Here is a 24,835-nt window from a genome sequence, read left to right on the forward strand (position 1 = left end):
TGTGCTTCGAGGACCAGTGAATTGCTCCCCTGGCTTCTTTTTTTATGTTTAGAGAGAGTGGTTTCTTTGGCCCATATCCGATGCCAGCCCAACTGGTGACTACGGACTTGGACGTGGAACACTCTTCAGCCACGGATTGTCCTTTTTCATCACAGAACATCACCACAAGTTTATCCACCATGCATCTCTGCAGATTTGCTGTCGAATTTGCTGTTAAACCATGACGGGGCTATGCTACGCTGAGAAACATGGAAAGAGACATGCTGTACCCATGTCGCGGCAGGGCTTGAGCAGTTTGTCATCCAGCGCTCCAGCCGAGTGATAACGAGAAGATGACACAGAGTCGTAACTCCCACAGAAGTAATATTAGAACCGTTATCTTCGGAACCCCGTTTTCTGAGACGAACCCAGTCACCCGTGGCGCTATGCAGACTCGCTGACCCCTCATGTGACGATTCTACTTCTGCTTCCACCGCTCCCACGCAGTGCGTGACAAACAAAAAGACGTTGACTTCTCTGAACCTCACCCGCGTCTCACCAGCCATATTACGAATCCAAACTTCCTCATCTTGCTGGTATCTGGACCAAGATTCAGTACCGGAAGAAAAATCGCTTCCCACACTTTTCCCCTCCTATATATCATGAGCATGCAAGAGCAACCAAAAAGACCACCGAGGCAGAACCAAAGGGGAAGTATATCAGGACGAACTTTTCCTCTCCTGTCCAGTCAATCATCCTCCAATCCATACATAGCCCTTGCTACCCTCCAAAACCACACGGTTCCATCATCTACCTCCTTCAGATCCCTTAACCAATCTAAATAGAGCCCGACCGTCTCGGAGGCATCAAGCTCGAATCGTTCCCCACACAGCGTACTCCGTATCCTCCTCAGGACGGGCACCGTTGAGCTCATATGGAGCAGCACGAGAATGCCGAAGAAATTTTGTGTGAAGAAGAAGCTGCAGGGGATGAGTCGTTTCTGGCGACAAGGAGGCGACATGGCAACGGGCCACTTGAGAGCCGCCTTGAGGCACTCGGCAGCGCCGACCGCGTCGTCATGGCTCATGGCGTCCGGATGATGCAGCGCTTTGTAGATGAAGGGACGGTAGATCAGGTACTTAGTATAGTAGTAGCGCGAGCGGAGGAGTGCCACTTGGACGTCTAGGATGTAGGCATAACGGGATGCGACTGCATCAAGGTCGGTCGTGAACATGTGCAGGGCAGTGTCTGTAGGGCCTGGGACCGGCGGTTGGGGTTGGACCTGTTCTGATTGTTGTTGCTTCCGCCGCCGCCGCTGCCGTTGTTGTTGTTGTTGTTGTTGTTGATATTGATGTAATTGTTGTTGGATTGGGTTGGGTCCTGCCGTAGTGATCGGGGTCGTGGCCGGGGTGTAAAGGGATGCGTTTGTCCTGTAGAGGCCGACGCTAGGGTTGTCATTGCCATTGAGGTAGATGTCTGGGGCATCATCCTGCCAGCGCAGGTGGACTGGGAGCATGCCGCGCCATTTTTGAAGCTGGAGGGCGAATTGGTGAATCTTGGTCCGGTCGACGCCCGCGGAGGTTGGCGCGGGACTGTAGTGCCCCGACATGTGGCTGAAGAGTGACGTCTCCGATTTGCCTGGAGGGCGACAATGTTAAGACCATTGAGGGGGGAATCATCCGGAACTCGGAGGGAAACACACCTTGGTTCAAGACGGCATGGAAATCAACCAAAAGCCGCCGAAGGACAATTTGGGAGGCGAAATGCTCTTGGAAGTGAGACTCCTGATTACTTATGTAGTCATCCTCTGGGAACGGACCGCTGAAATCGGGCAGTCCGACTAGCGATTCCATGTTTGCCAAGCCTGTGAGGGGGCAGCATAACTCGAGTTTGAGACCACTAGGAGCGATGGGTTAGACAGATCGGTGATGATTCGGTGAACGGGGTCCATACGTCTCCACGATCGAGCAGTGCCAAAAGGCTCGGCGAGTCAGATCTGCCTGCGCAGAAGACAGGACGCTCGGATGACTAGCAACGTTAGCCCAAGCGATGAAGTGTGCCCCGGGCTGGGCGAACAATGGCATTGGGGGTTGGGGGTTGGTGAGGAGGAAGCGGCTTGAGATTGGAAATACCTCGTAATGAGCGCCTGACAAGCGGCGGACGCGGAACCACTCATCCTCCAGAAATCCTAAACCAGTCAGAAAATTTCCAAGCGGGGTTTGGGTGCCGCGAACGGACGACATACCAACGGGGAGAAACAAGTCCCGTAGTAGATGCTACATGGATTCAGCCAACGTACGAGACGCCCTCCATAGCTAGAGCCCTAGTCTTACCTCGCAAGTTCAAACATCTGAACGTTTTCGAGACTGCATTCTGTCGAGTTGAAGCCCATCCGCCGCCGAGCTTCGTTGAACAGCTCTAAGCCCGGCGGGCGGTCTCTGGTGCCTCCTTTTACGCCACTCGCTCGGCCGTTATACACATGCACCGGTGGACCTTCGGAACCGGCAATGGCAACCTCCCCCAAGGCGAAGACAAGGAAGGCAATGGTCGATGGCATGTCATCGCCGAATCCGTGGTTGAAGAGGGCAGGCAAGGTCTCGGACATGAAGGAGTGTCGGTCGAGGATGGGGCAGAGGAGATTGAAGCTGTCAAAATAAGCCTTGCTCAGCCTCTGCATGGTGTCCCAGGTCAGGTCCGTGATGGTTATGGGACCCTGCGCTGCTCCCCGGTCGGTCATGGAAACGGTGGAGCCCCGTCGGATGGCTTTGCCGGTGATGGTTGACAAACGCCGGAGCCCAGACTGGCGGGCAGCGATCGCGCTTAGCGGGCCTTCCATATCTAGAATAGACAGGTCGACATCGGGGATTCTGTGCTGTATGGATGCAAGGAGCTGTTGGATGGCGGGCCACCTAAGCATCTGATGAACGGAGGACACGTATCGATAGTGGTCTTCTTCTACCACCTCCGGGGTCGAGGCCTCTCCGGAAAACGCATAGGACGAGCTTGCAGGGACCGGCTGGCCCAGTACTGCCTGAGCTTGTGGGGGCGGGGATGTGAGGGAGCCGGGTACAGAGCATACGCATACTGGGGCCGACAGGCCGATCGAGGTGCCGTGGCCCAGGTTGTCAAGCTTGCCTTCGAGGCCCTTGATCCGATCAAGTATCTCGACCAGAGTCTTGTCTTTCCTGCAGCGGCATAAGTTGGCACCCCGGCCACGGTTCCGGGGAAGGGAACACCGTACTTGGTCGGTTGGGGTTCCCGGTAGTTGCACTCCAGCCGGAACTTTTGACATGTGCCGCACTTGGGCCGTTGCTCGTCGCACCTTTGTTTACGACTGCGGCAGGTATCGCAGGCCTGAGGCTGGGTTAGATTTATAATAACATCGATATATATGGGAGCCGGCCGGTTTTGGACTGACCTGTGCCGCTATCGCACCTCTCTCCTTCCTTTGGCTCATCTCCAGAGAACCAGCGGTCGAGAGGCTGGCAGGCGTGACCTTCGAGAAGGCCTCGGAGGATCGGATAGTCGGCGTGACGGGAGTGCTCTCCATCCTGAGGTGCAGTCGACGCGCGGCGTTTATTAGGAGTCGTCGGTCAGCCCACAAGGTACGTCGACCAGGGTGCGCCCAAGTCTGTTGCTCCCTGTCACGCGGGTACGTACAGAAAGGTAGCAGGGCCCGCAAGCATGCGGCGCCAAGGGATATCTTGTCTGCTCGAGACCGTATGCCGGATCCGACCACGACATAACAGGTCAAGAAAGGCAATGTGCATCCACCATCACCCAGAACCCCACGTCTTACCCAGTAATGGAAGGGAAAGCTCGGCGTAGAGGCGTCCCCGGCCAGCAGAGAAGGGAGGGCTGGGATCACAGTGGAAGTCGCGGAGGGAAGCGGGGGCGAGAACGGAAGCTAGGAGTCGATGGGTTCAGGGTATGGTGCTAGTAAACAACTGGGACTGGAGTCGGTCGGTACGAGGAGGCAGGGAGGGAGGCCGCGGAGACGGATTCGAGATGGGTGTGGAATCGAACTTCAATGTCAGAACACATACCCGCGCAACGACAGGGTAGTGCCTCGAGAAGCCTGAGACGTGGATGTGCTCGGTACTAATAGCTCAAGGTGGATGGCCATCACTGGCAAAGGAAGGAGGAGCCCTGTGCCCTCCAATCTCAAAATATGAAGCGATCTCGAAGAACTTGACTCTGGCAGAAACCTGGAAAGTGCTCGAGTACACCGAAAAGGAAAGTGCATCGTTCACCGGCTGGTTAGGGCAGACTGGCCCGAATGGGGCCAGTACACTACTGGGCGCCACAGAAGGCAGGAACTGAAAAAGGAAGCCAACGCTTTGCGGGGCCTTGGGTCTGGGGAAGTGGCAGGCACCTACGTCATCAAGCAGCGCGTGCGGAGGCAGGCGAGACGCCAAGCGCGTCACAGGCAACGTGGAGCCAGTCTAGCAACGTCTCGCCGCACTGGGTGAGTTCCTGATCCCCTCGCAATCACTGTCACGGAGTTGCGAACATCGAGATTACCTACCCTAGGTGACCTAATATATCGGGTCAAGATGAGCAACTGGACAGTAGCCCGCCCCGACATGGCCATGGCAATTGCCACGCCCGGGAAGTATTCGAGCAACACGTTACGGCCCAGGCCCTGTTCGCCCAAGTGAACGGAGCTAGTGCACACTGCGATCTTGGAAAGCGCCGATATCATACTGTACATACATGGTCCATGCGGTAGAAGTGTCATCCGTACTCCGTACTGTAGAGTGGCACCCTGGAGACAGGAAACATACCGGCACCCCGCCTGCGATCGCCGATCGAGCGATCGAGGTCCCAGCATGGCAGATCCACTACTACACTAGCAGTCGGGGCAAACTCTGACCAATGAGAATCGGGTCCCCGCAAGCCTTGTAGGGCTGATCGTTTGTTGTGTAAGGGTTCAAGCACAACAAGGCACTGTAGTAAGTTTACAGTACACTGGTATGTACATTACACGGGCAGGCAACATTTCCTGCGGGACCCCCTTCGCGGGCCGGGCCGACTTGCATGAAGCGGAGCTCTTTGCTCCGGGACCTGCACCACTGCAAGAACCCGGGCTCTTGGGCGACGTCACGCAGAGTAATCTGATCCAACAAATCTGCCGGCCAATATTCGAGGGGGTGAAAATCCCCGTGTACATACACCTAGGTATATACACCCCAGGCACTCAGCTATCGGCGTACTTTCCCTCGCGGCATGCCGCAAGAAAGGAAATGGAAACGAACAAGGAGTGCCGGACGGCGAGGTCACACGCTCTCTTGCGAGTACGAATTCCCACGTCTCCATGGCTGTCTGTTAACTTCATTTTGGCTTTCCACCAATATATCAAGATCTTCAGCGTATCCCTGGCACAAACCAGAACCACAAACCACCACTACCATGTTCTGGCAACACCACAGACCATATCCCGTGCCACCCCAGTATGCCTCCCTTCACAAAGGCCACCGTCAACCCTCGCTGAAAACGGCCTTAGTTGCTTGCCCGTGTCCGCGCCGTGCTGCGCATAGGATGTAGCAACCCCCCTCCTCGAGTCATCGTATAGCTTGTCCACTTACATCTCGCGGTAAGCTGTAGTAATCTGAGCAGCTCGAGAACTTTGTACCACGATTGACGTGGAATGGCCGGAGCGCTTCATTCGCGATTCATCTCTGTGGTGTCTCGTTCTGCACGAAACATGATCATCACCCAGCCTCACCGTCCGAGCCAGCAAATCGCACACGGGCCTTCTTCGGCGTGGCGCCACCATCCGGCGTCGGAGTCCCCACTCGCGGCGTATTCCCGCCCGGAGATCTCCTCTTCAACCCCCTTTCGGGCATGACAACAACCCCGTTCTTCTTTGCTCCCGGCGGCGATCCGTTCACAGTAAACAGATCTTGATCCGGGTGACTCAGCTCCCTCCCAAAGCCCCTCCCAAAAAGGTACTGCGGCACTTCTAGCCTGGCCATCTGATCCTCCCCGCCGTCATCTTCACCCTCCCCTTCTCCCTCTCCCTCGCGGCCTGGAGAGAGGGGCAAGATCTTCGCGTTCAGGATCCAGTCGTAGATCGGTCGGTCGTCCAGGATCGAGCGGCACTTCCACATCTCGGCCTGCGTCATCTCCCCTCGGCGGCGTACAATCACCTCCTCGACGCTGCCCCGCAGCACCAGCGTCTCGACCGACACGGGCTTGCGCTGGCTGATGCGCCGGGCCCGCCCTATCGCCTGCGCCTCGACCTGCGGGTTGAGCACCGGCCCCAGGAAGTAGATGCGCGACGCCGACTGCATGTCCAGGCCGAAGGCGGCCTGGCTGATGTCCATAAGCAGAACGCTGTGAGCCCCCGGCGGGAGAGGAGTCAATCGGGTCAGCTTTGTTGACCGGGGAAACGGGGTAAGGTAGGCGAAAGCGAGAAGGGGATAGGGTGTGTGCGTGGCTTACCGGAATTTAGGATTGTGATTGAAGGTCGCCACATATTGCGCCCTACGCTCAGAGGTCAAGCCCTTGGCGTAGATGAGGTGGTGGATTTGAAGCTGCATTTCCTGCGTGAGTATGGCCAGGTGGAAACGGGACGGAACACTCACGATGTCTAGAACGCCAGCAAGATAGTATGCCACATTGTCGTTGTCGTAGAAGACGAGTATCTGCTCCGAGTCTTTGTATTTGACGATCTGGTCAATCAAGTACGAGAGCTTTGCCGAGGCCGTCGAGACGAGTTGGGTTTGTGCAAGCGGCACGGCAATCCCGGACCCAAGAGGCTCAGCAGGTTCGGGCGTGACTTCAGCCTTGGGCAGCACGTTGGTCAGGATGGCCGAGCGCCGTTTGCTCGGGCTGCTGCTATCCTGACCCATCTGGGTATTTCCGGCGAGCGATTTCCGTTCAGCATTGCGTTCGTGACCGCCCTGCTCCTCAATGCCCTTTGCTCGCTCTTCCCAGCCATGCGCTGCAAATCGGCCGGTGTCGAATATGACCTGTAACGATGTTGGGGCATCAACCAAGGGAGAGAGAAACCTCTGTAGGGCAGAGATCATGCGTGAGTCCGTACACACAGGGTCACCGTCTCTGAGGTCGAGCGACCATTCTCGGCCTGCGTTCCAGGGGAAGTTTCGGACGTAGAGCGGGATCTCGCGAAACAGATTAGCACATCGCTTGATGTTGTTTCTCTCGGCTACCCGGCCGAGTGCAATTGCGTCGCGTAGCAGAGCCTCGTCCTCGGCGCTGATCTGAACTTTGCCCTCCCTCAGAAACTCTTCGGCCGTGTCGATAGCCTTCCGGATCTGGTCGGGCGAGAAGAAGGAGCCGCCAAAAAAGCTCGCCTGCCTCAGATTATGTACAAGCTCGAGCAGTGCCTTCCTCTGCCGCGGATGAAAGAAGTAGTCTTGGTCCGTTCGTTGCGACTGAACGGCGTTGAAGATGATCATCATGGAGAACAGGTTCAGAGCGAGCCGATCTTGATAGCAGCCGTCGAGATAGACGATCTTTTCATTAACCGATGGCAGGAGCTCCCCAACCTCGGACAACCGATGCCGGATAATAAGTGACCGCAAAGTCGCTCTGAGACAGTCAGTACGGCCGATGCTCCGAGCCGAGTGCCTCGGTTGCATGACGTGGACGGCCCAGTCCGCCGGAGAATCTCCAGCCTCAAACCACTGATTCGCCCATGGGCGCAGGCGTAAATAAAGGGTTGCAATGGACCCTATGCGTCTCAGATCCTCCTTTTCCAGATCCGGGGATGTTTCGGCCTGTCGTCTGGTGAAGTGGCGTTGCCCGGCGTCGGAGCCGGGGCTGGGCGAGTCGTCAACTCCAAAGAGGCCCTTGGACGGCGTGCCAGTGACAACCCACTTTGCTGAAACCTGTAACTGGTCGATAATCAGGAGCATATTGCTCTTTCGACCCAGCGTGGAGTTACCAAGCTTATGACCTTCGTCAACGATGCAGCGCTTGAAGTGGATGGCTGCGAGGGGATTTCTGAGGACCTGGGCACCATTTCCGTCGGCTCCAAGGTCTTCGGCCAGCTTCTCAAATCGAGTCGACGAGAACAATATTATCTCATATTCGAGAAGCTCCTGGACGGTTGGAAGTGCGAGATTCTTGTCGACTACCAAGACCCGCAGGCCGACAGTGTGTTTCGCAATCTCCTGCTTCCACTGCTGCACTAGGTTTGGTGGAACAATGACAAGCGAGCAGTGGCTCTGATACACTTTGATCGGAGGAGACAAGGCAGACGACTTTCGGCTCTGGCGATGTGGGATTGAGCGAGGGATGTAATATACCTCGGGGTTCTGTTGGATGGCGTCAACACAGCTGGGATACTCTAAACCATCTGGTTCGAGGGCACCAAACACTGTTTTCCAGGGCACCGAGTGGCGAGTGATGCAAGCTGCAGCCATGTCGGCAAGGCTACCGACAGTCTTTCGGACAACAGGCTCGGTCGCCCGAAAGAGGTCGGGGGTGGAGGAAGGCATATGCCGCGTCGCTAGAATGAGCGCTAGGCAGATGAGAGTCTTGCCGGCGCCCATCTCTTCCGCGAGAATGCCACCACAGGGCCCATTGTAGAGTCTCGGTTCCCTCAAAGCAGTGCCGGTAGTTGGGTCGTAATACCATGGCTTCCCCAACTGATCGGCGACCTCCATGAGACGTGGGTCCAGCAAATGCCGGGGTTGCGACTCTCTTTGGAGCATGAGCGCTGCAGACCGGCGCTGATAACTGTAGAGCGTGGTGGAGAGACCAAACACGTCGCTGCTCATCAATCTGTAAGCTGCCTTACGGGCATCGTAGTCATGGATGTCGTCGGGATTCGGATCCGGCGACGGTATGCTGTTGAACATGTGTAATAGAGACTCGCCCCGGCCGTCTCGCATGCTGCTCACTGTTTCTGAATTGACAACAAGGGGTGGACTCGGAAGAAAACCACTGCCTGCCGATCCTCGCCAGGTGCTGTTGGAAAAATCCAGCCGTGTCAGGAGGTTTAGCCTCGCCTTTCGCAATGACGGATCCTGGCGGGGTACGGTGCGGTTCTCAACATCGTCTGGGAGAAGATAGACCCGCACGATAAGTTTCTCAGCTCGGTCAACATCCTTGCTGAGACTGATGTGAATCCAGCCATGCCGCAACAGCGAAGAGTAGGCTGCGAGGCAACCAGAGGAGGACACGAGATGTTCCTGGATATTTTGGTCCAGACACTGGCAGTGGGATGAGCCTTTCCGGGTTGGAGAACAGTCGCCATTCTCGACCTGAGCCTCATCCGCATACTCTGTGGCCGAGTGCCCCTGTGGGCGGAAATGACGCCATTCTCCTGGTTCCAAGAGCGACCACAATCCTTCGGGAAGGAGCGAGTCGGTCTTGTCAAGAACCAGGCAACCGGCGGCGATATAACGCCAATGGCTCGTCGGCGACATTATTGCCGGTCATGAAAGAGAAACAAGTCTCGACTCATCAGCTCCGGCGCCATAGCAGTATCGAATTGAATGGTGTTTACGAAGCCTTTCTGTGCTGGGTGTTGCCTGAAGTTGCGAAATAAGCCATTGCCAAGCGATAAGGCTGACTCGCATATGGGCTCCAGCAGGCAGGGACGGGAAGTGTGGGGTTTGGGGAGCCCTGTGCGGATTCTCCGTATACTACGGATTACTTCGTACTGTAGTTAATCTATAATCCGTACTCCGTACAGTATTGTATTGTACAGTACGTACTCGAGTTGCGGTACCTACGTACGGAGTAGCCTAGCACAGGTATTCGTAGCCTAGTTCTGCATACTTCATTACTTCCTTCAGTCTCTACGGATTACGCGGTTGAAAGCTTGATGAGTGGCCTGTCAACCAACCATGGTAAATCTCGACGCTTACCACAGACAGTGTACACAGTAAGCCGAACGAGAACTCGAATCAGTAACCGGTAACTAACTTTCTGCTGACGCCGGTTGGCCAAGGATTTTGCTCATTCTCTCCCTTGGGTAAGCAGTGCTTCGAACCTCAACAATCAAGATGGAGTGGCCATGTTCCAATTCTTAAGCTTACCTAGGTATTCTCTACCTCGATATCATGTTTCATCTCCAGGTTCAATAGGTACGTGCAGACGCGCAGTGTCGGTTGCTAGTGTGTTCGCAACCCACTTCCCTACGGGCGGCCCCTTCCAGAAGAAATTGGTATGTATGTATGTACTGATGTACTCCGTACTGTACATAAACTTTCCACACACGGTTCCTTTGCTTGGGCAACTACTGTCTCGGCAGTAAGGTAGCAACTTCTTGAGCGGGACCTAAGCCAACCAACACAATCCGTTATCAAACACGAGACTTGATCTGACCAAAAAGCGAAAGCAGAAGCAAGATACAAAAGAAGACAAACAAACCGGAAAGCCAACGAGATCTGACACGATGAGAACACATATTCTCCAACAGCTCAGCCTGAGTAAGACGTGCTTGTCATGTTAAGTTGACATGGCCCAGTTCAGTCGAGACACGTCATTGCGCAAACGTTGGAATTAACTAGCCCTTCGCACCGACCCGCCGCCCAAGACGGGGTTTCTGTATCAGCACGACATTGAGACCCGGAAAGCGGGATTCATGCACGTCCCCCCTGCGTGTACCTGCGCCACACGGCAGCAGTCCCGGTCTGATCCCATCCCGTCTCAAAGCGCAGGCCTCTCGTCTTCAGGCAGACCGTTCTGAATGCTGCACAACAGGGGAGAGGCCCGAGTCCACCACTTGTTTTCTGCACAGCAGGTACAGTACGTGCCTGACAGCACAATAAAACTTGGAACTAATCTATGCGCTGGAACAGTGCCGGTCTGCGTGGTCTTCCAAACGCAAAAAATGCGGGCCCCTGGTTGAGCGGATATACCCGGATTGTGTTAGTGTAGACTTTGCTTCGGCCGAAACCTCTAGGATCCCCCACACTCCCGCATGCCAAGTCCGCCCGAGAGCCTGGACCGACAGCGCGGGGCCGTGTCTGCCCCGGTTCAAACAGCAGTCTTCTGCCTCGTTGATCAGCCTGTTCTCTCAGACGCAGAGGGTCAATGCGTTCCGACTCGACCCCTCCCTACTCCGTAGTTCTGCGACTGCTACCGCCTTGACCAGCGGGGCGGAAAACGGGATTGCTTTCCATTGGCGACCGGCCTTTGCGCATTGAGGGCATTGACCAAAGCATGGCTTCTTTCGGTCTCTTGCGTCGACGAGTTGCGTCGACGAGCTCTCTTCCTTGCCTCACCTCAATCCCTTGAGCGAACCGGATGATTTTCTACAAGGGATGGCCAAAACAAAATCCTGCGGAAAACGACCTCCATCTTGAGACCGTGGGCTGTGAGAACTGCGTCAACGGCCCGCTGCTGGCCAGGTCAATTGCTGCATCACTTTAATCCGCTGTCCTCGCGCGTGCGATGTTGTCCGTCCGGCGCACCCCAGATCGCCAATTCGCCCAATGATACGTTGCTGATGGAGGACCAAGCGCCTGCTCGCTAATCTCTCTCTGCCAACTTCACTCGTTCTCTGGGCCGCATCTGTGCTTGAGCCCTGATCTTCCAAACGCTACCTGCCCTCCCTGCAGCCGGTCTCAATCCTACTGCAAGTCGTTCAGCAGACCCACGGCCCCCTACCCCGGCGGTCGAATCGCGGGTGAACCCGCACACCTTAAGCAGCCCGATGCCAGTTTATGCTTGCTGCCCCATGCGGCAACTACGGGATCTGCGCTTGTCATAACATGCTCGTCAAGCATCTCACCATTCAGAGGCCCGACTGAGGATAGTGTTTGCTTGCGCAGTCGGGGAGACAGACAGAGTTTGGGGAGCGAAGCTGGGTCAGTATTCGTGTCATCGATCTCCCGGGAGAAGACCGAGTCACGAATCACGCCTAGCGTGGAGAAACTGCCAACAAAAGCAAGCTACCAAAAGAGCCTCTTTCCTGCCGGTACCTTAACAGCTTTCTGGAATGGCGCTCCTCAATCATAGGTTGGCGCGGAGAGCGTGCTACTGCTGACCATGTGCTGGGAACTTGCTTCTCTCCTGCCGGTCGCCCAACGAGGAAAAAGAGACCGGAGGCCCTTGATTCTTGGGACTTCATGGCTGGCCTCCCGCCTGCCCGATGGGACAATCTCCTGTCATCCTTAGCGGGGATCGCCATGATTACACAAGCTGTTCTTCGGGTGCCGAATCAGAGCTAGTCGTTACCCCTGGCAAAGACACCCACGCCCCCTCACAGTCTCTAGATGATGTGCAGATGTTCTTCATGCACACCCTTCTCCTCCATGCCTCCCCTCCGCTTAGCCTGCCGTGGCAGCAAGTAAGCCACGCCACCCACACCTGCGGTTGCTTGCGCGTAGTCCACAGGTCAATAGATCAATTTAGTCTTCTGATGTGACCGGAAACAACCGTGGTTGCGTTTGAGTTGGTGGTCTCTGACCAGGCCCATGGTAGAGCTGTCGGCCCATGGAGCGGCAAGAGACGATCTGTGGCAATATTGAACTCCGCACAATCAACAGTATCCGTCGTCCAAACCCATCCGGATGTCCGTGGCTAGATACTATGTTGCCTACCAACTTCGGTCTCGGAGGGCGGCCACTTAGACCAAATGTCACCTACGCAACCACCAATCAATTACATCCCGGAAGCGAAGAGCGTCCTGGTTCCGGACGATCAACCGAGGGCGCTCGCCCTTCTAGCCCGGATTCTGGGCTTAGAACATGCAATATGGGGCCCGGTCTGCGGGGCCCAAACTGACAAAAGGAGAGACGTGCATAGCTGGTGTGGTGGCACTTGGGATGTCGCGTTCACCCTGAAGTTCGGGTCGTTCCACCTGCTGGTCACGCCGAGGAGGGCACCATCCGCTGACATGACCGTGATATTGGCCGCTCGGGGCATCAAAGCATGCTCGCTGTCCGGAGGTCCGGTTGCTGAACAGAGAAGACACCTCGAATCAGGGGAGGAGGTTCGAACCGAGAGACGGAAAGTGATCACGGTGACAAGACCCCTAACCCACGCGCCACATCACATCACACCTCACCGTGAGGTTTGGGTGTGTAGCGCGCCCTATCAGCGGCGGCGCCTCTAAAGGATTGTACGAGGCGGTCACGCCGGCCACGCTTTGCCGGCCCTCTACGCTGCGCAGAATGATTGGCCGCGGAGTAAAGGTAGGGTATATACGAGAAACGTTGAGAAGATGGTCTGCCTCTACGGGAAGACGCCAGGTGATTCCGGGTCTGGAAATTGGATACGTAAGATCACATAACCATGATGGCACCAGCGGCCATCCGTCAGTGTCGAAAAAGGCAAAAAGAAATAGATACGGCTTGTTTCTTCTCTCTCGCAACCAAAGAGACACGTACCGTTCCCATTACTGACTGGCTACCAGACCACTGCGTGAGGTCTACTTGTGCTCTTTGCTCGGATCATGGGGCAGACATGGCAGAACAAGGCAGAACAACATCCTCCTCGTCCTCCTCGGACGGCCGCCCTCAAACCTCGTTGCTTTCTCCCTATTGCCAGTCCCCCAAACTGTTCGTCATCCACCCAACAAGGGCGCGGCACAAGCCGTAGGAAGCTCCCACATTAGCGGCCCTTTCGTCGTCCATTGCACGCCTGCTCTGGCCCGATAGAGAGAAGGAAGAAGAGAGAGAGAGAGAGAGAAACAGGAAGGCGGAACAAAAAAAAAAGTACCAGTAGAGACAGGCTGACTAACAGACAGACAGATGAATAAACGAACAGATGCTGCACCTCATCTTCAATGGACCTCATGCTCCTCATTTCGCTTGCTGTAACGACTGCTCTGGCTATGTGTGGTTCAGAAGATTAACGCCGCCCGATGTTGCTGGGTTATGTACATATGCGTGCCAAGGCAGGAAAACAAGGGAAAAGAAAGGAAGACATATGCGGATCAAAGGGGTAAGAGAAGAAGCCTAACAGAAAAGCCAAAGGAAGGAGAAACAACTACAGCTCGCTTTGGTTTCCATTTCGTGACTTTCATTACCATAGGTGTAGTGGCGAGCGGGAACAGATGGATGGGTTTCTCGCGGTTTGTGGGTGGATGTTGGAGGGGTGTTTCGTTTGAGGAAGGTCGCAGATCAAGTCAGAGGGAGGGAGGAGGCATGTGCTCCCGTGTTTCGTAGCCATTGTCCGTTTCCGAAGCCGATCAATTCCGTAAACCCGGTTCATTTTGCCGCCGCTAGCCTGTTCGCGGCCTCTCTCTCCCGTCGTTGTCGCCCACCACCGCATCCCTTTGGCCGTAGCTGGGCCATGTTCCCATGCAGAAACATATGATGGCGACATCAGGTTAAGAGAAGCCCATCCAGTCGGTCCGTCGAGTGGATGGGCAGACAACCCGACGACGTGGTTCCAGCCCACCCATGCCCAGTCGCAAATAGAGAAGAAAAAAGAATGATGGAAAGAAGAGTGACCCAAAGCCCTTGGGGGTGGATATCGGGTTCCTCAGCCGCCATGGCACAATGGGCACTCTCCCGGCAGCATGATGTAGCGCTCATGCGGGCCCTTGGGGCACGACTGCTTAGAATTGCCGTCCAGGGAGGTGCGGAAAAAGTGAGCTCCTGGGTCGACGCAGGAGGTGTAGACGTAGTAATTCTTGGTGAAGTCGCACATGGCGAGCAGCTGCAAGTTTGGCAATCCGGAGATGGTGTTGCTTCAGGGCTAATGGTAGGAGAGTAGCATATATGTAGAACAAGGCTGAGCGTGACAGGCTGTGTGGGGTCTGGACTTGTGACTTGTGAATCAGTACTCAACGTTGAACAAGCAGACAGATCCCTGGCGTTGGGTGAGTTCAGATGGGGGGCCTACAGGTAGATATATATATATCAAGGTGTCGCGAAGCAGAGCGCGAGCGGGCCGCTTGGCGAGGCGGGATCCTCCTGGGATGCAACGGCGGAATGCCCGGGGGGTGGAGGGGGAGGCAAGGTGCTGGATGTTGGCGATGAGATGGTCGATGCTGCCAGGCGGGCGAGGAAGGACCCGGAAATCGGCTCCTAGTTATATAAACAACAGAATCAGAGGGAAGGGGGTATATCAGAAAACGGGGCCACGAGATATGGGCCCACCCAGGAGGAGTAAGTCGAGGCAGAAGCAGGGCGATGAGGCGTGAATCAAGGATGGGCTATAAGGGACCCCCAAAGCGTGCGATATATTGTGACTCTGCCAACGAAGAATAGGTTCTTGTTTGCTCTGTGGAGGTCGGACCGGAAACAAGAAACAAGAAGCCCAGGATCAATATCCCGAGCCGGTAGATGGTCCAAGCTGCAAGAGAGCACAAACCGCCGAGCTGCTCACGAGATACGCAGTGAACCGTGGACCAAGACCCCGGCTGTCAGCGAGTTTACGGTGGCGGGGCGGAGGGTGTCGTCGTCATTTAGGCGCTTGAATCGGGCCCATTAGTGACCGTCATCTTTAGGAAGGTGAGCGACGTGCGTTATCGTCGACGGTGGGCAGAAAAACGTACGAGACTCGGGTTATCGACAGAGAAGCCCAAATGAGCAATAATAGACTTGAACAGGAAAGAAAGGGATTGGGGGAGTGGGAAAGGAACAGAGAAGAAGGGGGGGGGGTGCGTGTATGTACGTGTGTATGTGTGCGTGTGGGCTTGGTAAAGCATATGGCCATGAATTGAGCAAGGGACATGATATAACACGCACGCCCCTCCCCCCTCTCCCGACCGACCGGGGCTTGTCCTAAGGGTAAGGAAAACAGGAGACGCTCTGTGTCTGAGGACTACACAAATGTAGCCATGATGGGTGGGAGCTGTGGGCACACCACCTCGGCCAAGGACGAGGAGAAAGCCCGAGTGCCAAAGAAGCCGTGGTCGTTCGTAGACACCGGAACCAGGGCATGCCGCACTGGCCTTGATCCAGGATCTTCGGATGGGACCACATGTGGGGCACGGAGAAAGGCACTTTTCTCGGCTGAGAGCTCTGTGCGTGAACAGCCTTCGGCGAACGTTTGGAGGTGTACGGATGTGTGTGTGTGGATGTGTGGGTGCGTGGGTGTCTATATGTGTGTGTTTTCTCGCGCGCGTGTAATGTATACATGTGCCTGTCTGTTTGCTCTGTTGATCGGTCAATGAATGAGACACCAAGAGAAGAAGAATTTCTTTTTCTCTTTTGCAGTTCACTCCAGCGAAGGGGCAGCCCGAAGGGGGGAAGATCTGACGCGATCACCATTCGACAAAGTGCGCGCGGTGTGGTGCAGACTGTCCCAAATCAAAGGCCCCACGAACGCAGGTCCCTGAGAAGACAGGTCCCACGAGGCCGGAGAGGGGTGCAAAGAGAGTCCTCTTTTCCGAGCAACGTGTGCATGCTGCGAGGTAAATCCGCGTCTCGCCTCTTCGGTACAACCTCGCATTGGGGGTGCCCAACGGTTCCTCCGCCAGGACCTGTGGAAGGGGGGGGGGGAGAGTGGGGTGGGAAGGTGAGTGGTGGGGTGACCCCCCTAGGGGTGGAAAGACGTGCGCAGAAGTTGCACGAGAGGAGGGGAGAGCAATGCCCAGGTTGAATCGCAGTTGGTGGTCCAGGAATGGACAAATGGCCCCCTTGTCAAAAATGCAATCGATCGACGCCGCTCAGGACCATGATCGAGCTGATCCAGGCGCTCTATCCCTGGTACGGCATTTATCCTTTTTTTTTTGTTCCTACCTGGAAATGCAAGCCGCAGAGGGGGAGTCGTTCCTTCTAAGCCGGGCGAGGAAAGCCCAAAGGAGCCAGGGGCAGTGAAAGTACTGTAGTGTATGAGTTTGGGCTTCCCCTTCCCCGATTGTTCCAACACGACCCGCCAAGAGCCCGCCCTGACCCTGTCCGGGTAAGTCCGCAGAAGTACACGGGTACCTGGCAGCCTGGGTACTTCCTACCACGGATCGCACTCGACGCAACGGAGGCATGGCAGGAGGAGACAAAAAATGGAAGTACCTACAGGTAGTTAGTTCTCCATCCAATCTTTAACATTAGCCCGTTGAAGTGCCGCCGCAAGGGACCAACCTGTTGTGGGTGGCATCACTCGCATCCCATCATGAGCTGGGCCTATCTTGGTTCTGCCTGGTCGAGACACGCTTGTTGGTCACTGGCAATATCCAAAGATATCTGCCGAATCTAGAGGGATGTGGTCTGTACGGATTACTTGAGGTCCATACGTACTGTACGCAGAACGTTGTGTAGTGGTGGGATGGCCAGCTGACAGTTTTGTCGGTGGGACCGTCGATCCCAGGGCGCCGTTTCAATGGCGTACGCTTGCGCGCTGCGCGAATAGGCTACTTGCACACATCCGAGGACCCTTGCTTACTGTGTACACTAAGAGCGGGCAAGCCAATGCTGCCATTTACAGGTAAATTGGCCGGTACTTTGAGATGCTCGACACTGCATTCCGAATGACCTTCACTGCTTGGTTCTATTGAGAGGTGCTCAATTGGTACAGTCGAGCAGCACAACAAGTGCATATAGTGTATGTATTGTTATCATGTGCATACATACCTACATATACATATATGTATACACATACATCCTTACAACCAGGTCTCAGGGAGTGTCAGCTCTGGCACTGGCAACGACACGGAGCTGTTGTGGAACGCGGCTTCTCGACGGGTCGCCTGTGGCTTACGCACCCCAAGCCGTGACAGCATCTGATATAACCCCCCACCCCCACCCGTTACAATTAGTACCAAGGTAGTGTATACAACCCCAAACTTGGATTGATGATCGTGCGCCAATTCGTCTAATTCTGCCTCGGCGCTCCCACGCCTTAGCTCCGATATTGGCAGCGAAAATACGGCGAGAGGTCCAAGCACAAGGCGCGAAACGCGGGACTGTCACCATGTTTTCATGCAGCCCATACCCCAAGTTTGTCATTCAGGAAGCAAGATCCGAGTCTGGCTGTCCCTTGAAGAATCGGCGGGAACGAGCTTTTTGAGCGGCAGCAACTGGAGCGCTTTGTGCCTGCTGCAGAGACGGATTCTGTTTCAACGAGCTAAGGCAACTCATCAGGTACCTAAGGCAGGTGTAAAAGCACACTTACCAGGGTAGGGAATAATCTTGCCCCAGTACGAAGTAGTGGTAGCCCAGTGTACTTTTTTCGCCCCCGACTGGGGCCGCTGAACATCGCGCTGTGCGGCTCATACTAAGAAGTCTAATTGTGCACAGGCAAGGGCTAGCGCTCCAGAGAGCGCGCGGCGAGCGCTCCGCCAGATCGATGCAAGCCTTAGCACGAGTCTGGAACTGCACACACAGTTCATTGGACGGTGAAGAAGCTCGGCTTTCGGAGCGAAGGCACGTCCTCTTCTTCTTTATTTTCTGTTTTGTTTTGGCAGACGGACTCGAAAATTACCCGGCACTGGCGTAATTGCAACCTGGAATGCAGCGATCGTGTGCCGGTATTGGACCAAACGTGTGCCTGCAGTTTGTTCTTGACATTGTCGGAAGCGCTCCGTGCGAGGTCCGGATTTCCCAAAACGGCGGGACGATCGGCAGGTCCAAGTTTGAAGCAGGATTCCCCACACGGGCGGCGGATCATTTAGGACCCCTCCCGACTCGAAACCCCGGTACAGTGGGGACGGTCTCACCCTGGCTCGCCCTCCTCAGCTCCAGGTTGGCAGGTGGGCGTATGGAGAACGGTCCGGCGCACTTGCAGCCGTTAGCAATGCAAGTGTACGCAGTAACTAGTGTGCTATGTGTAATCCGTATACACACCAAGGTACTTGATGTATGTATGTATGTATGTACGTACATACATCGAGAACACACCATGGCGTGCTATGTTTAGGGCCGTGTAGTTTAATTCAGGCATGTGCGCACACGACGGAGTATGGTGTTCTCCCGCTCCGTCGGCTACACAGCGATTGTGTCCTCGTTTGACGAGCATAACACCTTGGGGCCACTTGATGGGTGTATTTGTGTGGAGACGGCCGCTTGAGATGCTGCTGCTGTTTACGGAGTGCCCCAGGTGCCGTTGCCTGTCCATAATGACCGTAATATAGGCCAATAGTACGGAGCCTTAGATAGGAGGGCGCCAGGCATGGAGCTAACAAGTTGACGAGTAGCGTTGGAATGCTCTACAAAGCACCTGCTGCTGTTTCACCACTTAAATCAAACCGCTCGGTCAGCATCGTGCCTTTACTGGCCGTGATCAGCTGGGCCGGCCGCGACTGATGACGCCGATGGGAATGTTGGACACCTGAGACCCGCCCGCCTATCGCGGATAATGAGATGTGGTATGTATAGTTCCAGAGTGCGTATGTAGTGTACCTCCTCACTTATGTATGTACATAAGTATATACACAATGCATGCATATAAGCAGGGAACTAAAGGCCCGGTGGCTGCTAGTTGAGAGCGACCACACCGCTTCTCGTACCTGTAGCCAACTACGGCATTACAAGTATCATTGGCATTGCTCGAGACTCTTGGCCTTTGTATGGGGCATATCTGCGGTTACGAGGCCTTACGACCCTCCCTGTTTTCACGATCACGGGCGAAGTTCATCATCCGCCACACCAGGAATCCCCGGTTCCCGGATTCCCGGATCCGGTGGCCGGCCTGCTCGAAGATCTGGAGAGATCCTGCCGCCATCCGACTTAGTGCGCAATGGGAAACCCACGCAAAGTAACGGGCTAGGGCAATCGCAATCGCGTTAGCAATCGCACAGATCGTTATGACGAGATCCGTTTCGTACAATGTCGCAGCATTCCACATTCGGCAGTCGGCCAGTCGAAATGCGGCGAGGACGTGACGGCGTTTGTCGCATGCGTTTGACCGATTCGGGTAGGCCGTACATTTGTGTTTAGCGCACTACAGTACATATATAGTACGCACAGTAGTATACTTCACTACACCGTACACTAGAAGTAGCTAGTGTATGCTGCTACAGCAAGTCAACGGTTGTGTACGGGCTGTAAACCTACATTACGCCGATGCACCCTTTAAGCTTGATTCCCAGATCCGGGTTTCATGCTTTGGTGGTCAGGCGCGCTTAGGATACCTGATCTTTGGCATTGTGCCTTGGGCAGGAATGAACACCACACATTCTCTTTCCAAAAACGTGCAACATTTCCCGTTGGCGGATCCAATCACGCCGTTTTCGGCTACTCGGCAGCGAACCCCTGCCCCGGCCCTCGACGAGCACTCGTGGCCAAGAGACAAGCTTGTCCCTGGCCATCACAGTTCCACCCACTCAGAGAGAGGTTCCAACCAGATCGCTACTCGCCGTTGACAGCAAGTCGGTCCCCACCCAGTTCCTTCGCTAATAACCCAGCCTGAGCAGAATCTGACCTGTGTCACGAATTGGAGAACAGCGGATATTGACGATGCTTCGGAAATGAGAGCAGGCAACCCCCTTTGTTGCTCCCCACACGGAGCGGCGACGACAGCAAGGGAACTTTCGTCTGTTTTCTCCTGTTCCCCCACCTGCGTCTCCCAAGTTGAGACCTCGGCCTGCGACGTCGATTTAAAGCGTAAAGACCACCACACCCAAGAAAAGAGTAGCGCCCACTAATATTCGGCTATTATTAATGTTGCTCGAATAGTGGCCATCCTGGAATTGGTCATGCCACTGCCAGATCTGGGTACCAGGTCTTTCGGCCTACCAGGCGAAGGAGGATCTTGAGGAGGGCTACGCCCTTGGGCTGCGACCACTTGTAGGCCGGCGAGAGTCTGGTTTGAACCATCCATCTGATCATTTCCCCGGCCCCATCAAGTCGCGGAGCTCTTTCGCCGCCACAACCTCGGACACGAGCGCTCTGCACAAACCGCTCCGCCGAGCTATTTCCTTGCCCCAATTCAAAATGGCTTGATGGACCCTGTACGATTCCATCATACAGCGGTAAAAAAATGTCCCCAGTAGGTTTCTAATAATCCCGGGGCAAGCTCACCTGCAGAACACGCTCGACATATGGGAGCAACACAATAACCACCTACGCTGCAGCATACCGACTGCATTCTTACTCTCCCACCCTTTGCCCTCTTTCGATCACTTTTTACCCCTAATTATCTAGAAGAAACAGAGAGATGTCGTCATCCGCCGCGTCTCATTTTACCTAGTGTGCGGCCCGGAGATTGAAACAAGAGCTCTCGAGACTCAAGGAGTTCATGTCCAGATAATTATTCACACGGGCAAGAAGGCTCAGGCACAAATGGCAAGTTCGCAGCCGGGCAAAATACCATGCTGCCCACTGCTCGGCGGTGCTAGCTCCCTAGGCGACTGATCAAGATGGTATCCACTCCCTATGACCAATTCGTTCGCAGTGTCTGGGGTGGTGCTTAGTGGTCATCGTGAAGTGCTGGAAGTGGGCCGGCATAAGTGGATGGATCTTGAATCTCACCATGTCTGATTCTGCACCTGTATGGGGTATAGGTACTAATTTCGCCCTTTAATTAACTACACTGTAGGTGGTACGCTTCTTTCCACCAGCCCTGTTTTAGACTCTGTCCGATGCAGCAAACACTCCTAGAGATGTTATCGAATTAGTTTCCACGAGATAGCCCGTAGAGATATACTTGCTAACACAACAGTGTGTGATCAGGTTCATATATACAGCGAGACACTCAAGACCGCACATCAATAATACGATCTGACCTCGACTTGTCTTATATTTGGGTACCTGTTATCTCCGTATTTTGCCTCGTCTTCTATCTCTTATTCTCAGCTCCAGGAAGAGCTAAGGCGGGCTGGTCTAACATGAATACCTAGTGAGTGGGCCTTGTAGCTTATAATATACATATGCTTCTGGGGAGGAAAGCAAGATGTTACAGGATTTGACTGCCAGTGGGTCAGATCTGGCTGACCCACCAACAGGGATGACGAGCCAGGGTTGTTGACATGTATTTAGACAGCATCTCCAAGTGCCAGAGGCACTTGGAACAATCAACGCTTTTATCACCTACTTCTGCAGAACGTACCAGTTGGTCCAGGAGTGCCGCCCACGGCGCGAATACCGCTGTGGTGTCGTACCGATTTGCAGCCTTTCTGAGCTATACTGATTTGCAGCCACCGAGCTGTCGCACAAGAGGTAATTTTGACAAATGAATCAGCTTAAATAACCTATTATTCAGAGCGTATATATGCCTGTAGAAGTTGGCTCAAAGAGTTGTAACGGTTGTGTCGGTCTTCTCTCTTCTACGACCACTAGCCTTCTTCTCTCAAACTTGTTGTTCTGATTTTGTGTACGGGAGCAGGAGTTGGCTTCATCAACGGATCTGACAAATGAGAGGGGCCTATAAAGGAGTCTCTGTGTTCCACTGCGGGGAGTCATAAGGAGATAGTAGCGGTTTCGAGGCACAGATGAAATGCTGATTATGCTTCTCTACGTAAAGCTAAGTAGAAATAATGGGGCGGAAAGAAAATGACAGCTACCTCGTACTGACTTAGGTACCTTGGCGAGCGGACGTAGTAAAGGTATGTACCAGTACCAGAGAACGTGCCAGGACCAGCGTATAAAACACACCTAATGACGTGGGTTGAATCGGTGTGAGAGTATTCATAATATAGGCTTCCAAGGAGAACATGGAGCTCGAGGCCGCCTCCTCTAAATGTCCTGCAGGCTTTCTTCCTCCTTTCTTTCCTCTTCGAAAACGAGCGCCAGTGTTGGGTAGGATATCATCATTTGTGCAATCTCCATTAAACTCATCAACGTCGAAAGAATTGTCAGGGCGTCAAGCAAGGTACTTAGATGAGGGAACATACCATGATGCCATCAGTGCCAATAATTCGCCGAGGTCTCGTAAAATCTAACAATAAAAAAATCATGCAGGTTCTTCTACTGTCAGAGGGTGGAGAGTGGCAGTCATAGCGTGCATTAGCGCTTCGATCCGACTTGGCCTGGGTGGTGGAAACGAAATGCTGGATATCGCGCCGTTTTCTTCAAGCCAAGTGTTTATGGACAGCTGCAGCGCTGGTAAGAACGCCGAGACGCCAGATCGTTCGCAGCTTGGTGAGGAGCCCAGAGGGCCTTCCGCCCGCTTTTTTCAGGTCGGTTGCGGAGGTGCCCCGCCAATCGCGACCCCGCGGGGCCTCGTACCGCGCACCTTCTCGCTTTCTGGGCAGCATCTCGCATGATTCCTGGACTCGATTGGAGGGCGATGTGCCAAGCCAGATCCTCGGCGAGACTGGAACTGAACTCTGCGCTGTTGATCGCCGCGAAAGCTGTGGAGCAGTGGACAGCGCAGCCCGTCTTGTCTACCAAAGGTCTCATGAGAAAGCTGCAGGCACGACGCAGCCCCGATCCATCAGAACCTTCAATTGCCCAGCCCGGGGACGCAGGCCTGTGGTACGGACGGGATGGCGTGGCACGACAAAGCCCCTACTACTAAAACAAGATGGCGATCGGGCCTAGTAGGATCGGCCGTTTTAATCCGTATACCATAGTACACTTGACCCTACCCTTAAAAGCCCGGCCCGCTTTGATCATACCGTGCGTCGCGAGAAATGTCTCGGACTGCCGCGACCTCACAAGAGCGGGGTGACCGCACAGGAGAATTCAACGTTGTATTTCCAGGACGCAACCAGCTGCCGACACGAGCATGAGCGAAGGACCCAGATCAACCCATTCTCGGCCTTTTTTCTTTACGCATTCCTCATTTTCTTTTACCTGTCCGATCGCGACTGCGGAGTAGACAACTGACGAACGCGGGTTTTGGCCGGGCCGGATTAGAACCAAAGACAATAACCGGGAGCAGGCTGTGAAAGTGGGCCAAGGTTCTCGAAAAGCAAAAAACTGGCCCGTTTGATAATGCCCGCGATCTGGCCCATCCGCCAACTTCAAACCGCCGCAGCGCAGGACTTGATGGTAGCCATCAGAGCAGAACACGGAACGATCATCCAAACGTCCAGACGAAGCATGTACGGCTAAGACGTGCAAACCCAGCTCGACAATAGCCTGCCGCGCGTTGCGGCGTTCCAGCACCCTGGCAGTAGCCAAGCGCCAAGGGGAAAGTTTTTGGTCACCCCAGCTACGACTTACGATTTCAGATCTCGAATCCGGCCAACATTGAGTTGTCGGCGTCGTCATGGCCACCAGGACGGACGATCCCCCACCACCATCACCACCACCACCACAAAGATCTCCATGGCCGTGGAGCGGTCGAAAGAGACGCAACAGCGAGAGCTCGCTGTCGAGCTTGCGAGAGTTTGTGACAGGAAGGAGAAACTCGCTCTCGGGAACTGGGACGGAGCCCAACGTCCTCCGGAAGAGGCCACCGGAGCCGCCCAGTGCCACTTCAGGGGCTCGAAAAGGCAAGGAGACAGACGAGGAACGGAAGCCCTCTATGGGTGCCGCCGCCCCCCGGTCGGGCGCTGGTAAAAAGGATAGTAAATCAGAATCGCGGTGAGTAGACATTTAAATTACCTTACTCCGTATTTGCAGTTGCTATTCTTTTTTCTTTCCCCACAATTTTGTCGTTTCATGCGCCTCTTAACATACCGGCTCGAGTTTGCCGGGTGTAGCATTGGCATCTGGCAAGGTTGAGATGGCCGGGCCGATGGGTGGATGGAACGTTCCCTTTTTACAGGCAGCAAACCCCTGTCCCTTGCTGTTTCCCCTGTTTTCGCCCGCATGTCTGCTGTTTTTTTTTTTTTTTTTTTTTTTTTCTTGTATCTGGGAAAGTTCCTTTCCCCATGTGCATGCGGCAAACTGGCCATCGAATTGCGACCACGCTCATCAAGGAGCGATGGGCATTCAAAAAAAGAAAATCTTTTCAGGAAAGGGAGCTTTTTGCCGAGTTCAGATGGCCATCATTCCCCCCACTCGAGCCCCCTTTCCCCTCGCTTCCCCCCAATCCCCCCTCATCGTTCTTACCTCCCCAATGGCACCTACTCTGTAATTTCCACTGTGCTGGGCGTGGCGCTATTTCCGGCCACTCTCAGCAGCGCATCCAAACCGGTTAGCATCTT

General features: G+C 54.7%; 6 protein-coding genes across 6 annotated transcripts; 2 read left to right on the plus strand and 4 right to left on the minus strand.

Moving 5' to 3' along the window:
* Positions 1 to 1,004: 1,004 nt before the first annotated feature.
* MYCTH_2297073 (uncharacterized protein) lies at positions 1,005 to 3,798 on the minus strand. Its single transcript, XM_003659662.1, has 8 exons — positions 3,398 to 3,798; positions 3,221 to 3,333; positions 2,313 to 3,164; positions 2,225 to 2,255; positions 2,112 to 2,167; positions 1,933 to 2,007; positions 1,682 to 1,878; positions 1,005 to 1,606 (listed from the first exon to the last, which is right to left on the minus strand). The coding sequence occupies exons 1-8, from the start codon at positions 3,527 to 3,529 to the stop codon at positions 1,464 to 1,466; spliced, it is 1,599 nt and encodes a 532-aa protein (XP_003659710.1). The 5' UTR covers positions 3,530 to 3,798; the 3' UTR covers positions 1,005 to 1,463.
* A 1,811-nt stretch (positions 3,799 to 5,609) lies between these two features.
* Positions 5,610 to 9,490, minus strand: MYCTH_2297077 (uncharacterized protein). The gene is made up of 2 exons (XM_003659663.1): positions 6,427 to 9,490; positions 5,610 to 6,318 (listed from the first exon to the last, which is right to left on the minus strand). Exons 1-2 carry the CDS (start codon positions 9,381 to 9,383, stop codon positions 5,694 to 5,696), a joined length of 3,582 nt encoding a protein of 1,193 aa, XP_003659711.1. The 5' UTR covers positions 9,384 to 9,490; the 3' UTR covers positions 5,610 to 5,693.
* A 3,054-nt stretch (positions 9,491 to 12,544) lies between these two features.
* On the plus strand, positions 12,545 to 13,873 carry MYCTH_2132220 (uncharacterized protein; the record flags this gene model as incomplete). The annotated part of the gene is made up of 2 exons (XM_003659664.1): positions 12,545 to 12,857; positions 13,373 to 13,873. 2 exons carry the CDS (start codon positions 12,545 to 12,547, stop codon positions 13,507 to 13,509), a joined length of 450 nt encoding a protein of 149 aa, XP_003659712.1. The 3' UTR covers positions 13,510 to 13,873.
* A 304-nt stretch (positions 13,874 to 14,177) lies between these two features.
* Positions 14,178 to 15,180, minus strand: MYCTH_2297080 (uncharacterized protein). The gene is made up of 2 exons (XM_003659665.1): positions 14,761 to 15,180; positions 14,178 to 14,674 (listed from the first exon to the last, which is right to left on the minus strand). The coding sequence occupies exon 2, from the start codon at positions 14,563 to 14,565 to the stop codon at positions 14,398 to 14,400; it is 168 nt and encodes a 55-aa protein (XP_003659713.1). The 5' UTR covers positions 14,566 to 14,674; positions 14,761 to 15,180; the 3' UTR covers positions 14,178 to 14,397.
* Positions 15,181 to 19,067: 3,887 nt separating this feature from the next.
* MYCTH_91894 (uncharacterized protein) lies at positions 19,068 to 20,886 on the minus strand (the record flags this gene model as incomplete). The annotated part of the gene is made up of 6 exons (XM_003659666.1): positions 19,068 to 19,206; positions 19,307 to 19,316; positions 19,398 to 19,740; positions 20,221 to 20,382; positions 20,535 to 20,747; positions 20,878 to 20,886. 6 exons carry the CDS (start codon positions 20,884 to 20,886, stop codon positions 19,068 to 19,070), a joined length of 876 nt encoding a protein of 291 aa, XP_003659714.1.
* Positions 20,887 to 23,507: 2,621 nt separating this feature from the next.
* MYCTH_2297081 (uncharacterized protein) lies at positions 23,508 to 24,381 on the plus strand. Its single transcript, XM_003659667.1, has one exon. It carries the CDS (start codon positions 23,953 to 23,955, stop codon positions 24,271 to 24,273), a length of 321 nt encoding a protein of 106 aa, XP_003659715.1. The 5' UTR covers positions 23,508 to 23,952; the 3' UTR covers positions 24,274 to 24,381.
* The last annotated feature ends 454 nt before the right edge of the window (positions 24,382 to 24,835 follow it).

Source organism: Thermothelomyces thermophilus, chromosome 1, assembly GCF_000226095.1.
Source record: "Thermothelomyces thermophilus ATCC 42464 chromosome 1, complete sequence".
NCBI lineage: Eukaryota > Fungi > Ascomycota > Sordariomycetes > Sordariales > Chaetomiaceae > Thermothelomyces > Thermothelomyces thermophilus.

What these genes read in the sequence shown, in the direction of transcription:
- MYCTH_2297073 (XM_003659662.1), bottom strand. Translation starts at nt 3,529, where the DNA reads ATGGAGAGCACTCCCGTCACGCCGACTATCCGATCCTCCGAGGCCTTC. An exon ending in CGGGAACCCCAACCGACCAA is followed by an intron (nt 3,165 to 3,220) that starts GTACGGTGTTCC and finishes ATGCCGCTGCAG; the next exon opens with GAAAGACAAGACTCTGGTCG. An exon ending in CACTGCTCGATCGTGGAGAC is followed by an intron (nt 1,879 to 1,932) that starts GTATGGACCCCG and finishes CATCGCTCCTAG; the next exon opens with TGGTCTCAAACTCGAGTTAT.
- MYCTH_2297077 (XM_003659663.1), bottom strand. Translation starts at nt 9,383, where the DNA reads ATGTCGCCGACGAGCCATTGGCGTTATATCGCCGCCGGTTGCCTGGTT. An exon ending in AATCACAATCCTAAATTCCG is followed by an intron (nt 6,319 to 6,426) that starts GTAAGCCACGCA and finishes GGGGGCTCACAG; the next exon opens with CGTTCTGCTTATGGACATCA.
- MYCTH_2297080 (XM_003659665.1), bottom strand. Translation starts at nt 14,565, where the DNA reads ATGTGCGACTTCACCAAGAATTACTACGTCTACACCTCCTGCGTCGAC.
- MYCTH_2297081 (XM_003659667.1), top strand. Translation starts at nt 23,953, where the DNA reads ATGGCCACCAGGACGGACGATCCCCCACCACCATCACCACCACCACCA.